Source organism: Arctopsyche grandis, chromosome 5 (assembly GCF_051622035.1).
Source record: "Arctopsyche grandis isolate Sample6627 chromosome 5, ASM5162203v2, whole genome shotgun sequence".
NCBI lineage: Eukaryota > Metazoa > Arthropoda > Insecta > Trichoptera > Hydropsychidae > Arctopsyche > Arctopsyche grandis.
Genome location: NC_135359.1, coordinates 22960778 through 22974664, shown reverse-complemented (window position 1 = coordinate 22974664; position 13887 = coordinate 22960778). Strand labels below are relative to the sequence as shown.

General features: G+C 33.2%; 3 protein-coding genes across 3 annotated transcripts; 1 reads left to right on the top strand and 2 right to left on the bottom strand.

Moving 5' to 3' along the window:
- Positions 1-595: 595 nt before the first annotated feature.
- AlkB (alpha-ketoglutarate-dependent dioxygenase AlkB) lies at positions 596-3677 on the bottom strand. The gene is made up of 4 exons (XM_077430423.1): positions 3472-3677; positions 2551-2898; positions 2273-2466; positions 596-2206 (listed from the first exon to the last, which is right to left on the bottom strand). Exons 1-4 carry the CDS (start codon positions 3583-3585, stop codon positions 1870-1872), a joined length of 993 nt encoding a protein of 330 aa, XP_077286549.1. The 5' UTR covers positions 3586-3677; the 3' UTR covers positions 596-1869.
- A 1390-nt stretch (positions 3678-5067) lies between these two features.
- Sbat (LSMD1 domain-containing protein Sbat) lies at positions 5068-5865 on the top strand. The gene is made up of 3 exons (XM_077430424.1): positions 5068-5206; positions 5281-5413; positions 5524-5865. Exons 1-3 carry the CDS (start codon positions 5144-5146, stop codon positions 5673-5675), a joined length of 348 nt encoding a protein of 115 aa, XP_077286550.1. The 5' UTR covers positions 5068-5143; the 3' UTR covers positions 5676-5865.
- A 229-nt stretch (positions 5866-6094) lies between these two features.
- LOC143911527 (uncharacterized) lies at positions 6095-13887 on the bottom strand. Its single transcript, XM_077430420.1, has 7 exons — positions 13801-13887; positions 13555-13708; positions 11105-13438; positions 10887-11034; positions 10616-10803; positions 9226-9524; positions 6095-7772 (listed from the first exon to the last, which is right to left on the bottom strand). Exons 2-7 carry the CDS (start codon positions 13636-13638, stop codon positions 6095-6097), a joined length of 4731 nt encoding a protein of 1576 aa, XP_077286546.1. The 5' UTR covers positions 13639-13708; positions 13801-13887.

Here is a 13887-nt window from a genome sequence, read left to right as displayed (position 1 = left end):
GACGAAGGAAGGCACCTTGAGGAAACCAGCCCCGCCCACGCTTACCACGAGCTTCTACAAAACCGACTTCCGGGGTGCTCTCGAGTTGAACATCCCTGGAGTCTGTACACATTCAACATTCGAAATCCGTTGTGAATATATCCGGATCGCAGAATAGTAGAAGAGTTATAAATAACCGATTTGAGTTCGCGACATGCGTGCGAATAGTATATCCGAGTACATGTGTCTTCTACTATTCTGCGATCCGGATACATTCACAACGAATTTCGAATGTTGAATGCATGGTTTAAATACTACACGTAGTAATTTTCTCGTTATCGTATCCATCTCTTTCCTTTACGTGTACTCCTAGGAGAATGGAAAATATTTTTCGAATTAATTAATTAATTTTCGAACTGGGGGGGGGTATGGGGGTATGAGGGGGGATTCGTTAACTCCACCCATGACCACGCATTTCTCGGACATTTAACATTCGCTAAGAACTAATTCGGGCTCGCTACGGCAACCCAGTTATTCCATTATATGATAAAAGTAATTTCCAGTATAATCGAGGATATAAAAAAGAACAACAATTTATAATTTATATTTATATTTTCGTCTATACATAAGTATATTATCTGGCTCAGTGGCGTGCCGTGAAATGTTCCCTGTTTTTGTCTTACAGCCTTACTTGGTAATTGGATTATTAGTCACATTGCGGTGGTCACAAAGAAAATTTTTACCATGAAAATCGTGAATACGCAAAAATTGGGACTCAAGTTCTCGTTGGTATGATAGTTATCGTTAGTATGATGGACTTTTCGTCTGCCAGATGTTCCGTTATAGAGATTTTAGTGAATTGGACGAGCGCTTTGTGACCAATAATCACCGAACCCCTTACTTACGCGTGCGTGGAACAGGCTATTTATTCCCCTTGTATCCTGCTCGCGCACACGTAAGTAAGGCTGTATGACAGAAACAGAGAGGATTTCACCCTGACCAGTGTCATATTGAGGTAACGTGAAGACACTGGTATATGTTTATTAAAATAAAACATAACCAGCAGTATAGCTCAGTGGTTGCATTAAAAGTATTTGGATTAATGGCGGTATTAATACGTAAGTATTTATGTAGTGCTGTATATTAACGTAAGTATTTATGTAATTCTGCTGGTTATTTGTTACTCCAAATCGATCGTTTCCCATCAGAGTTTGCCAATTTATCTGATTTCATTGTTGAAACGGTTCTTCATCGGTTCGGTGATTATTGGTCACAAAGCGTTCGCCCAAAAGTCACTAAAATCTCTATAACGGAGAAAAGTCCATCATACTAACGATAACGATCATACTAACGAGAAATCGAGTGCCAAATACTCCGGATTCGTGATTTTCATGGCAAAAATTGTCTTTTGGGCGATCGCAATGTGACTAATAATCCAATTACCACCAATATAATACCATACGTGTTGCCCAATGGCATCACAGGAAAAAACAAATAAAATAACAAAATAGCATTTATTAACAAAAAATTGATTAATTCAGGTTTTTCATGAAAAATGTACGTACAAATATGTACACTCATAAATACTAACAATAATTGTACAAATAATAAGATATTTCAATGTTTTAATGAAGAAAAAACATGAATTTGACTAGAAAATTTTAAGACATAATTAAATATGATATATAATATTTATTGTCAACAAAATGCACAATCAAAATACATAAAATTTATTTCCAAATGTCTTATATATAAATTCCAACCGTTACATAACGTATTAGGTGTGAGGCTAAGCGCACAAAAGACTTCTTGTTAAATATGCCAGCTTCAGAATATACTTTCATTATGGTGTTTAATGTTCTAATTATTATCATGCAACTTACGTAATTATTATCTATCATCCAAAGAATTTTGATGACTAAACAAAACTTGTCTGACATTAATATTAATTCTAGAAGAATTGATATACTCATCGAATGGTTTCCAAAATTCGACATCATACAAATTGTCAGTGAAACTATTTTTAAATTCAGTTATATTATGCTGATTGCATTGTGAGTCTAACATCCACGGTTGGTCAACAGCTTTAACTATTCTTGGAACGGCATGATAACATAGACGAGAATCCTTTGACATTATTACAATATCTCCACTATGAAGATACATAGCAGTAGGTTCATCATTCTTTAATTCACTACCAATTAAAAATATCGCAGATTGTCCAAAACTAAAACGATAAATATAAATTAAATTAAAATATAATTATCATCTGTCTGTTCGAGATTAAAATTACCTGATTGATATTAAAGGAGCATCAAGATTCTTCTCTGAATGGTCAGTGTGCGGAGCCAGTGTGGAATCCATATGATAATAATTAACAATGGAAGCTTGTGGCATATAATTGTCAAAGCCTAATGATGCTGCTATTAATTTACATAATTCACCTAAATCTGAAGGAAAGTTGTGTTTATTTTCCTCTGTATACAACTGAAATATATAAATATACACTTTTAATGTTAAAAAACTGTAATAAGTGTATTATATTTAATTAATAAGAGTAGTAAAATATACTTTTGTATCCCAGTCGTGGTGATAACCTAGGGTTGCCCATCGCAAACTTTTCAAAAGATTTTTACATCTATCAACATTGTTATCATGAGATGTAGTCCACCAATCTTCATCGGCGTTTAGATAATCATGAGCGTCAATGTTTAATTTGTGTGGTTTCTTTGGAAAATCCCTTAAACATCTCGCAATCCAGTACCTCTGTCCTCGGAGAGAAAATGGATTTTTAATATATATGAGTCCTTTGTTGGAATTGAATGTATATACTTTCCATTGGTCTGGGCTAATTAAGCCAAATTGCTCCCATAAAGATTTTTCAAGATCAATTTTTTGCAACTCTTTTCGAACGACGTCCTAGAAAATATATCAATCGTGTATTTCAATTCCAAATTTACATATATACAAATAAAAGCAATGAGTCAATACAAATAATCTAATACTGTAATGGAGACAATAATTAATTCCGGTTTTTGACATTTTTTTCATTATAAACAAATAATCCATTCAGAGAGCTACTTTTGTTCTAAGAAAAACTTTTTTTTACAAATAAGATCCATATAAGAATATCACATTAAATATAATAAAAGAGGTTTGTAAAAATGTGATTTCAAGAAGGCCAGTATTCTCAATATGTCATAATGAGATGTTTATTGTAAATAAATGTACATGGACATTCTAATTGGAAGTGAAAATTCTCTCTTGTGACCTTTCTTGCGCCTTTTTCACATTCTCATAATTCATATTCGTCCATATTTTATCCTTTCTTCTATATAATAAAAGAAAACAAAAAAATATACAAAACGATTTGAATAATTTCGTTTTGTAAAATATGGTTTATTTCTTTGCGATACATTTCAATTGTTCCCTGACCAGATAGTGTGTATATGAAATTTAACATGTGATAAAATGAAATGTGGTTATGTTTACATTGGGCAATGTTGAATCGTTGTGTAAATTTACAGCTTTATTCGGACAAGGCGGTGGCTGACGTCTTTTCCAATATTTAAAGCTCGCCCGAATCGTTTCCAACTGCTCACACATCTTCCAACTCCACCTCAAAATCCACAATCATCTGTCAATGTCAACCTGCCTTCCATCCACACATCTTACTCTAAATCGCTCAATATACGACCATGATTGAATTGCAAATTTAATTTTCACGTCACATTCTTACTAGTAACAATGTGATTGATATATAACGTAGTTCACTGGATTGCTTACCAGTTGAAGAGTTGTGAGTACAGATATCAGCCAAAATTGAAAAATTTATTTGATTTTCTTGGCGGTTACGGGTGACATTTATCGTTGCTTGGCGGATTCCAGAAAATAATGAATTCACAATAAGCATCCCATGTCAGAGTTTGTCAATTTTATTTGACTCAACCTTTTCCATACTTCTTAACCTTTCCTCCGAATTTTTTTTTCGAATTTAAATTTATATTTTTATTATATGAAGTGGCGGTCACAGAAAACGATACGACTTACAAAAATACGAAAAACTGTTTTTCGGGTTAATTTGGGTTCAAAGGCACGCTAAAATGGTGTAGTGATCAATACAGACGTCAGTTCCGAAATGGAGATAAGAAGAAGAATCGAAATAGCAAGAAATGCCTTCGGCAGCATGAAAAATGTTTTGTGTTGTCGAAGGTTGTCTATGAAATTTCGCTTAAGAGTCCTGCACTCCTATGTTTGGTCGGTGTTGCTGTACGGATGCGAAACGTGAACGCTGTTAGTGGCATCCATGGACAGGATAGAGTCCTTTGAAATGTGGTGTTACCGGAGGATGCTAAAGATCTCGTGGAAGGAGCATGTAAGAAACGAAACAGTCCTCCAGCTTCTTCATAAAAAGAGAGAGTTTCTTGACACGGTGAAGTGCCGTAAGATGGAATGCTTTGGCCACATTATTCGCGGCCCCAAATATCGCCTTCTACAAACAATCATAGAAGGGAAAATAGAAGGCAAACGGTGGCTTGGGAGAAAGAAGCTTTCTTGGCTCCGGAACATCAGGTTATGGATGGGAGTCGGTCTCGAAAAGTTATTTCGGCTTGCCCATGATAGGGAAGAATTCGCACGGGCCATAAACGATGTTTGCCTATGGTAGTCGCCTACGTCTAAGAAGAAGATGTAAAAAATGATAATCGAGGGCAGACTGTATTCACCCCGTCCTTATGTGCAATGTGTGTAATTTACATGGGCGGCCGAATCTTGTCTGCGAGCTTAGGGTTAGATTTGTTCGAAGAAAAACCTTCGGTTACCTTAAATTTTTACCAAATAAGGAAAAATATATTTTTGATCATTGTAGAGCCTGTATATTTTGACTTCTTTAAAGTTACTCAATTGTAGTGCCTAAAATCCTTCTCAAGAAAGTTTCGTTAAATAAATATTAAAAATGTTTGTTATTGTGTAGTCCACTAGGCTCAGAATCTATAATAATTAATTTAATTAAAGAACACTGTAAATCTCGTTTCGTAAAAGTAAATCAATGATTATAAACGAAAATTGAATATGGTCAAGAAACATGCTGTTTGTTTCCGTTATGTTTGACAGCTGCCGTCTCCGCATGAAGTGATCTTCGTTAGTGAATTTCTTCCGTTTGAGAATGAATGAGACCGAAACGACGTCCACCGAGGAAACTGTCTCCGAAACCCTAGATAAACCACCCGTGAGTTTAGTGACGTTTGGTTCATTTAAAATATATAACTTGCAATCATTAAATAATATATACATTTATTTCAGACCCCTATATTGTCAGAAGGCAGGCAAAAGCTCAAAGGATGGATCGATAAGCATTTCAGAATTGTTATGACAGACGGGCGGACTTTGATTGGATACTTTCTCTGTACAGATAGGGATGCTAATATCATTTTAGGTATGCATGTGATTTTTTTTTCTAATATAGCGAAATTGTTTTAAACCAAATCAAATATCTTAAAAAGCTTTTGTATTTAATATGTTTTAATGGTTTTTTATATACCTAAGGTACATGCGAAGAATATTTGAAGTCGGAAATGGAAGGCGAAGAACCAAGATTCTTAGGATTAGTGATGGTTCCTGGTAGACATATTGTTTCGATCGAATTAAATGATAAAACACAACGAAAAAATCTAAACATAAAAGGTTCGCCCACATGAACAATGTATGTACATACACCAAATAGTTTGAAATGAAAATGATAGATATATGTATATTTTATAATTTTATTCAATATTAAGATAAATCGAATGAACTGAAATTTCGTGTACGTATTTATTATTTATCTGACCAATGTTCAACATGTCTTAAATTATTATATAAATAAATGAAAGAGAACTCATTAAATTTAAGAAAAAGATAAAAACACATTTATTATTTTGACTTCGTGAATATCACAGAATGCAATTTTTGTCTACAAAAATATACACGCTTGTTATTCTAAATACACATTACACAAACAAAATTTTATAATAAAAATTAATTTAAATTTTATAACTTATTCTATCTTTTACAATTAAAAATTACAAACATAAAATTGTGTTAAGTAATTTTAATAAGTACATGGTTCACATTCTAATCATTTCATCAGATCTAAGAGCATATCTTTCATTATTTCTGGCTCTAAATATATGTTTTTAATTTGGTGGTCGAATGGATTTGGAACTATCGAAGAATTTTTTAGTTCATTATTTGGTATTTTATCAATAAGCGAGTTCAAAAATTTTGAAATTAAATCTTTATTACAATTGAAAAGTCGTTGAAGAAAAGTTTTCGAAAATATGTTATTCAATTGATTGCTAGGATAAGTTTTGTAATTTTCATGATAAAATATTATTTCCGAACATGCATGTCTTATATCCGCATCTTCGTCTTGCAATAGCCAAAACACACACGAAATAACATTCGCTTTAATTTGATATACTCCATCTGAATTCGGATAAAATGAACTCCAGAAGAATGTAATAACCTCCGCTAAATGTTTAAGTGCGACAACAGTCATCATTTTCATTTCCGAGTCGTAATGATACACTTCCAATAACTTGACAATTGTATTAGTTAATTCTAAAATTGATTTAAATAGACAATTTCCTCCAGCTACAAATTTTTTTGACAGGACTACGCTTGTCGTTGGTATTAAATGGGAACATTTGCGTATGTCACATAGTTGAATGAGCAACAATTGATGTACCTTAAATAAACGATCAAACAGAATCAAAATTTGAATTGGGGCGTTCTCTAGTAATTTGTAGAATATATCAAAGAACATTTTTGAAAAGCCGGTATCAGTATCAAACGGCATGTGTGCGCATCTCACTATAATTTGTTCAACGACAAGTACATCCTTCGGAACATCTTTTGCGAGTCGTTTTTTTAAAGCTGGCAACATGGTTTCTTTGAGAATCGCGAAATCGAAATTATTCATACAATGTATGATTAATTCGCCCAAATCGCTTGCATCGCATGTAAGCAATGCATAATATATATTTGTATTTATCCAACTACAATGACCAATACATATACATATTTTACTACCGTTCACTTTTACATGCTCCGAAAATTTGGAAATTTCAGACAACAGACTTATACTATTTACTTTGGAAGGGTTTTCTTCAGTTTCCCACAAAATTTGTAAGTACAATGAATTCTGCACGAAAGAAAGACCTTTCTGTTCAACGAGTACTCTCATCGTCATTCTTAATTCTTTGATATATTCCTCTCTCTTAGTGTTTTTCATATACGATTTCATGCAATTGAAATATTTCATATGGTTATTTAAAACGAGTAAATATCCGTGTATTGCATTTTTACTAATCATTGAAAATTCCATTTGACAACAATGATCATAAAAATAATTCATGCTATAAAAGAGTTCAATAGCTTTGGCAGCACTATTCCGGACAGCATACAGTGAACTATGCAATAAATCAATCAAATAATTAAATAATTCCACATCATCTAGTATATATATGTGTGAGTTCATTGCCCTTGTGCGTTCAAAGCCATGTCTCTTTGCCGTACTTGCCAAAAGGCTCAGCACTGGTATCAAACTTGAATGAAAATTGAAAAATTGCTCAGCGCCTTCATAATTTCGACATCCGTCGAAAATTCTCATAGTTAGTCTTCCGAGATTAGGCACGTGTGAAAAAAGCTCGTCTATCGAGATAGTTGATTCAGCCAAAATTTCGCCGTCATCTTTCATCTTCTGTCCGACTAACTTTGGTACTAGAGCTCCATATAGTTGTAGCGCTGCATTTCTAAAAAAAACTCAAAAATCAATACGTGTATAATCATGTAGTCGAACGGTATTCGGTAAATTTTTCGAAACCAATTCACCAAATGCTATACATACTAAAGACGTTTTTTTTTTTAGAGGTATAGAACTTTAAAATGAAATAAACATATGAAAAGCATGGTATTGGCTTTATTGGAAGATAATGTCATGCCATTAGTGTTTAAATATGATATTGGGCATATAGGCACTGCGCCGCGGTTGGTGCAAATAAAGCGCAAACTGGAAGTCCAATTTTCGAACAGCTAGGGCCGTATATCGGCAATTACGTGGCGAATGTTGGCTTCCAAGTCGTCCATCGTCTCTGGTTTATCGGCGTAGACTAGCGACTTAACACGATCTTGGAGGCCAATTCACGACCGTAAAATGGAGGTAGCGCACGGTAAGTTTCGCGAACTGAACCACGATGTTCGAAATAAATTTGCACAACTTGAAAGTGTTGTCCTGGCGTAAGTTTATTCATGATGAATTGACAAACCAAACTCGGCACAAATAAGCTGTCAGCTGTCGAATTGGATATCGCTAGAAAAAGTGTTGCAAATTCGAAAAGCAAACCTCTAAAAAAAAAACAACCTTTACTTGTGACGTTTTCTTCGGAATGCAGTTGTTCGAAGGACATATTTTCCGAATCGCTATTTTTCGAATGACACATTGGTTGAACACATATTGTTGTCCAAGTTTAAAACCAGTGGTAATATGTTTAATGGTAAACGGATTATTCCGCAAAAAGTGATCTCGCGCAAGTCACTTAAATATCGATCACGGAACATCTGGCACTCGAGTTTTCGTTGGTACAATATTTCGCGTGGGTAGCTTTCGATTGATGGAGTTTTTGAGTGCCAGATGTTCCATGATCTAGATTTTAGTAACTTACGCAAGATCGATTTTTGCATAATAATCACCGAATATTTAATAATATGCACTCCCTGTAACGCTATTTTTCAACGCGATATCAACAGATGGGGTAGTAACATAATTTTAAAACTTGTTATCTTAAAAAAGGATTTCCCGCTAATGACAAATGAACTAAATTCAACAAATTGAACATATTATTTAATTTTGTACCTTTTGCGACTATATTGTATAAGCAACCATTTATAAACTTATTTTTAAAAACCATGAAAACATGTTCAGTGATTGACTCTGGTTCTAGAACAGTCAAAATTTTCGCAAGATCACAAAGCTTTAATCACAAAGTGCTTAATAATCCATTTACCATACAAAAGTGCCATCTATCCATCAACGTATAATTTACATTCGAACAATTTGTCATTCAGGAACTTAATCGTTCGAAAAATGACTCGCGCTTCGATAATCTGCTATTCGAGCTTTGACCAAGTTGCTTTTGGCCAGTTGGTTTCGAAGAATTTACCTAGAATCGAATCAAACTGTATAGCATAAACAAAATTCAAACTTACCTCACTGCCCAATTTTCACTATAAAAATATTCAAAACAAATCGTCGACAATGTCGAAGCAAATTGTATAATGTATTGTGATAAGGAACAGTCGGCGACAGTCCGACAAAGTAAATGAATGGCTCTTGCTTGCGGAGTATCTCTTATACTGGCTTCATCGTCAATTGATACAGAAGAAGAGCTTAGTGAATCGTAACTTACATCATCTTCTTTTTCTTTGTTACCGAGTCCACGGTTTTGATCAATTATTTGTGATAGTAAAAGATTGGCCAAATTCAAAACTGCTATAATAAAAAGGGGCTGAAACAGATTACAAAAAAATTAATACTACTGGAGTCAAATTGAACAAAATTATAATACACTAGTGTTGTGCCCGATGGAATATCATCGCATGGGTTATGGCATATTAAGCTATTAAAAAATTAAATGTATCGGTTTTGCTGTGTTCGATCTGCACGCGGTCCAATCTTTTTCGAATACCTTTTAAATATATTTATATTTAATTGTTTAATGTGAAGAACAATGGTAAAATACATATAAACAATATAAAACACCGATAGAAAAATTAATTAATTAAATAAATTTTCAATAGATGGCGGTAAATTATTTCGGTCTATTTTCCTAGCGGAAACATTCGCATCGAACAATATATATAGAACTGTTTTTCTTTTGTTATTATTCGTATTACATTCGTACGTCGTTTTGTTGGAAGCAGTCTAGCTTACGTACACATGTATGCATGTCGAATCGAAACGACTATTATAGTAAGGCGGGCGTTATCTCAGACACACAGGCGGAATAGCGAAATTATATATATATATATATATATATATATATATATATATATATATATATATATATATATATATATATATATATATATATATATATATATATATATATATGACAAGTATTGTACCTGATGACATATCATAACATGGGTGTTGTCATATTAAGTTATTAAATAAAAAATAATTAAAAGAAATGTGTCGGTTCGATCCGCACGCAGTCGAATTTTTTTCAAATACCTTTTGAATATATTTAATTTAATATTTATATTTAATTGTTTAATATAAAACAAGCTAAAAATTACTTACCTACCCACATATAAACAATATAAAACACCAATAGAAAAACTAATTAAATAAATTTTCAATAGATGTCGGTAAAGTCTCTACCAAGAGGAAACATTGGTAGCAAATAGTATATATATATATAAGTTTTTTCTTTTGTTATTGTATTCGTATATACGTTTTGGCAGTGGTTTAGCTGTGACACACGTATGTACGTCGAATCGAATCGACTATTATAGTACGGCGAGCGTTATCTCAGACAGACAGACACACAGAATAGCGATATTATATATATGATGATATTTTGAAAATTTAAACCTTTGGGGATTGTGAATCATTGGTCACAAATCTGTGTACCAAAATGGCCAATCCTGCACTTTTTCTTGTAATTGAAGCTCCCCCTGCTTTAGGCAATGTTGCTTCTGTTATAACTTCTTCCAAAAGGCTCGCTAATAATTCGCGGTGAAGTGAACTACCTTGTGACGTAATGTGTTTGACGGCTCTTCCTAAATAAGTCAAATTAAATATTAACACCGCACACTTCCATAAAAACAGTTCAATTGATGATAAATTGATAATAAATTGTCACCTAAATGCACTCCGGCATATTCTATGGCTCCTTTATGTCGACATCTTGTTAGTATGGACATATTAACATCAACACACGACTCTATGTCTTCAGTGTAGAGCATTTCAAAACACTTTTCTATTATTGTGCTCGATAATTCACTGCATGCCTAAAAATGAACAATTGAATTCATTTTTTTTTCATTTCAACATATATAAAAGTTTATTTATAAATCATACCTTCAAATTTAACCATATATTATTCAAAACCAGTTGTTGCGCATTTGTAATTTGAAAGTCTTTCATTTGATCCTCTTCAATTTTGTGTTGAGATGCAGCTATGACAAAATCGATACTTTCGTCCATTTCGTGAAAACTTGGTGGATAGACATTTCCTTTATTAGAACAAGATATTCCAAGAGTGTTGAGAAAATACAAGGTAGCATCGCTTACAATATTTATCACACGCAAAACACTCGTATAGTCTTTTTCATTGGTGGTATATTTTAAATATGCATTGATAGCCATGAGCAATCCGTACAACGGTTGATTATTGCAAATCGAGTAGAATGGGTCTTTGCTGTGATGAATAAGATCTTCGCAAGCTTTGTTAGATAAATATTCCAAAATATCAATGTCACAATTTCCAGTTTGATCTTCAAGAATTGGAATATCCTCCCGAGTCAAATTTCCAGGGAAACTAAAAAGTAGCTTCAGCAATAAAACACCACTCTCTACTTCATAGAAAAACTTACTATTGCAAAGTACAAGTGCATTAATGAAAAATTCGTTTTTTCTTTGCATCAGGTAAGGGTGGCTAATGAAGTACTTGACGAGAATATTAGAGGCCAAATCTCGGACATCGTTGGTAGGATCATATAAACAATTCAGCAAAGTCGATGCACAAACATCATTTTCAAATGGCCATTTGTTTGAATCAATTAAAAATTTTGTGACTTTGCATCCCATTTCATTCACTTTACTTTTTCGACATGAATTTAAATCAGATTTGATGGAATAGTAATTCAAAATGATTTCGAATATTTTAAGCGAGGTAATTTTGCGTTGGTAGTTTCCATTGGTTGACAAATTTCTTATTAAAAAATTATAAATCCGTGCACAAAAATCTTGGAATGTTTCAAACGTTTTAGAAGTTTCTTCCACCGAGCTGTGTATTATATGATGCACGTAAGAGTTTCTGGTTCTAATCATCAGTAATTTGAAACTGTTCAAAACACTCTGACGAAACGGAGTACAGTCATCGTTGATGTTGCTTCGTAAAAATGATTCTACAATCTTGAATTCTTTCGCCGTCGGCACTTGGGTATTTTTTGAAGAACAACACACAATTTCAAAGGCTTGCGACCTCACATCAGTACTTTTATTAAAAAGGCCATCGCTTACTAAAGTTTTCAAGAATACATTCTGTTCTTCTTTGCTGTTCCAATTATTTAAAATCTGTCCATTTTTTCTTCCCGTTTTAATTATGAACAAATGAGACAACAACGTGTTCTCGTTCGAATTATCCTTCAAATCTCGCAGCAGAGTTTTCTGTAATATTGGAAACTTTTTCAAAGTCATACCCACCCAGTATTTCAGAATACGCATTTGAACAGCAGGGTCGTCATTTTGTAAATTCTTCAGAAACATTTCATAAAAGACGCACTTCCATGCTTCAAATGAACCGAAAGAAACGAGCAAAACTTTATATAAATCTTTCCCAGCTGAAACCATCGCCGGATTCTTCAAACTATAGTTCAAGCCAAGAATACAAAATTCATAAAAACTTAAATTGAGCTGATCCTCTTTATTCAAGGCGGCAATCTCGCTCAAAATATAATAGTTTGCTTTATTCCACGGCATTATCGATGTATAATCAATAAATGTTTCACATAAATTATCCGACAAGCGTAATAAGTTATGTAACACTTTAGAATTCAATTCTTTGATGCCAGGTAGTAAACTTTCCCAGTTGTATAATGTAATGTAAATTATTGACGGAAATAAATCTCCCAAAATGCGTTTTTCGACTTTCCATTCTGTAATTTTCTCTATAATAAGAGCCAGATTTTTAAACGCTGGATATGCATTACGAGAATATTTCATACACGATCTGATCACGATTTCGAGTGATTTTTGAATCGAAATCTCTGATAGTTTCTTATATTTAAAATTTTCCGAATAATGTTCGTTCAGTATTAAATCCGACTGAAATATTCCATTGATAAGAGACAATATATAAGACTTTCCCAAAAGTGACTCGCGATTTATAACATCGCTGGATTGTATCGAAGTGCTAGAAAAGTCGTCGTTCGATTCCATATACTCGATAAATATATCGTGGATTTCCTGTACGAATAGTATGTGAAAAGTATCCGGTAAAATATTGATGAGACTACACATAGCGAACGAACAAATCGGTTGTGCGTCCAAAAAGTATAGACCGTTTTTCATGTGAACTAGCAATTTTTCACAGATTAAGATTAACGTGTCGCACTTATCGTCCTCTTTTTCGAATGCAGTGATAGGTCCACCATTGCTCAATTTAACCTGATGATAGACGCGAACAATATCCTGCAAACATGGAAAGCATCTTTATATTCTGCAATTAAGTCTAAATGTATTGTATGATTTCGCTGACGTTGTAATTTAATCTTATGTATATTTAAAAGACAAAAATCAATACCTACCCTAAATACGTCGAGACCGACTTGATCGGTGGGGTATTCCACAGAATTATGCCACTTTTTTAATAAATCTAATGAGAACTCCATGGTTATCGTATGTATATATAAATAAAATTTTCAAATGTGCCCGAGTCGATTACTTTTGATATTCCGATATCTTAAATATTGAAAAAATATATAATGCAAATTGTTTATAATTCACCAATTTGAATACATTTGTTTTTTTAAGTAATCAAAAGAAATTGTTACCATTTTTTTAAATGGTCTCTGTTTTCTTCCGCTGACGGAGATACTTAAATCAGACACACTGAAAAACACAACAAATGAATTTTTTTG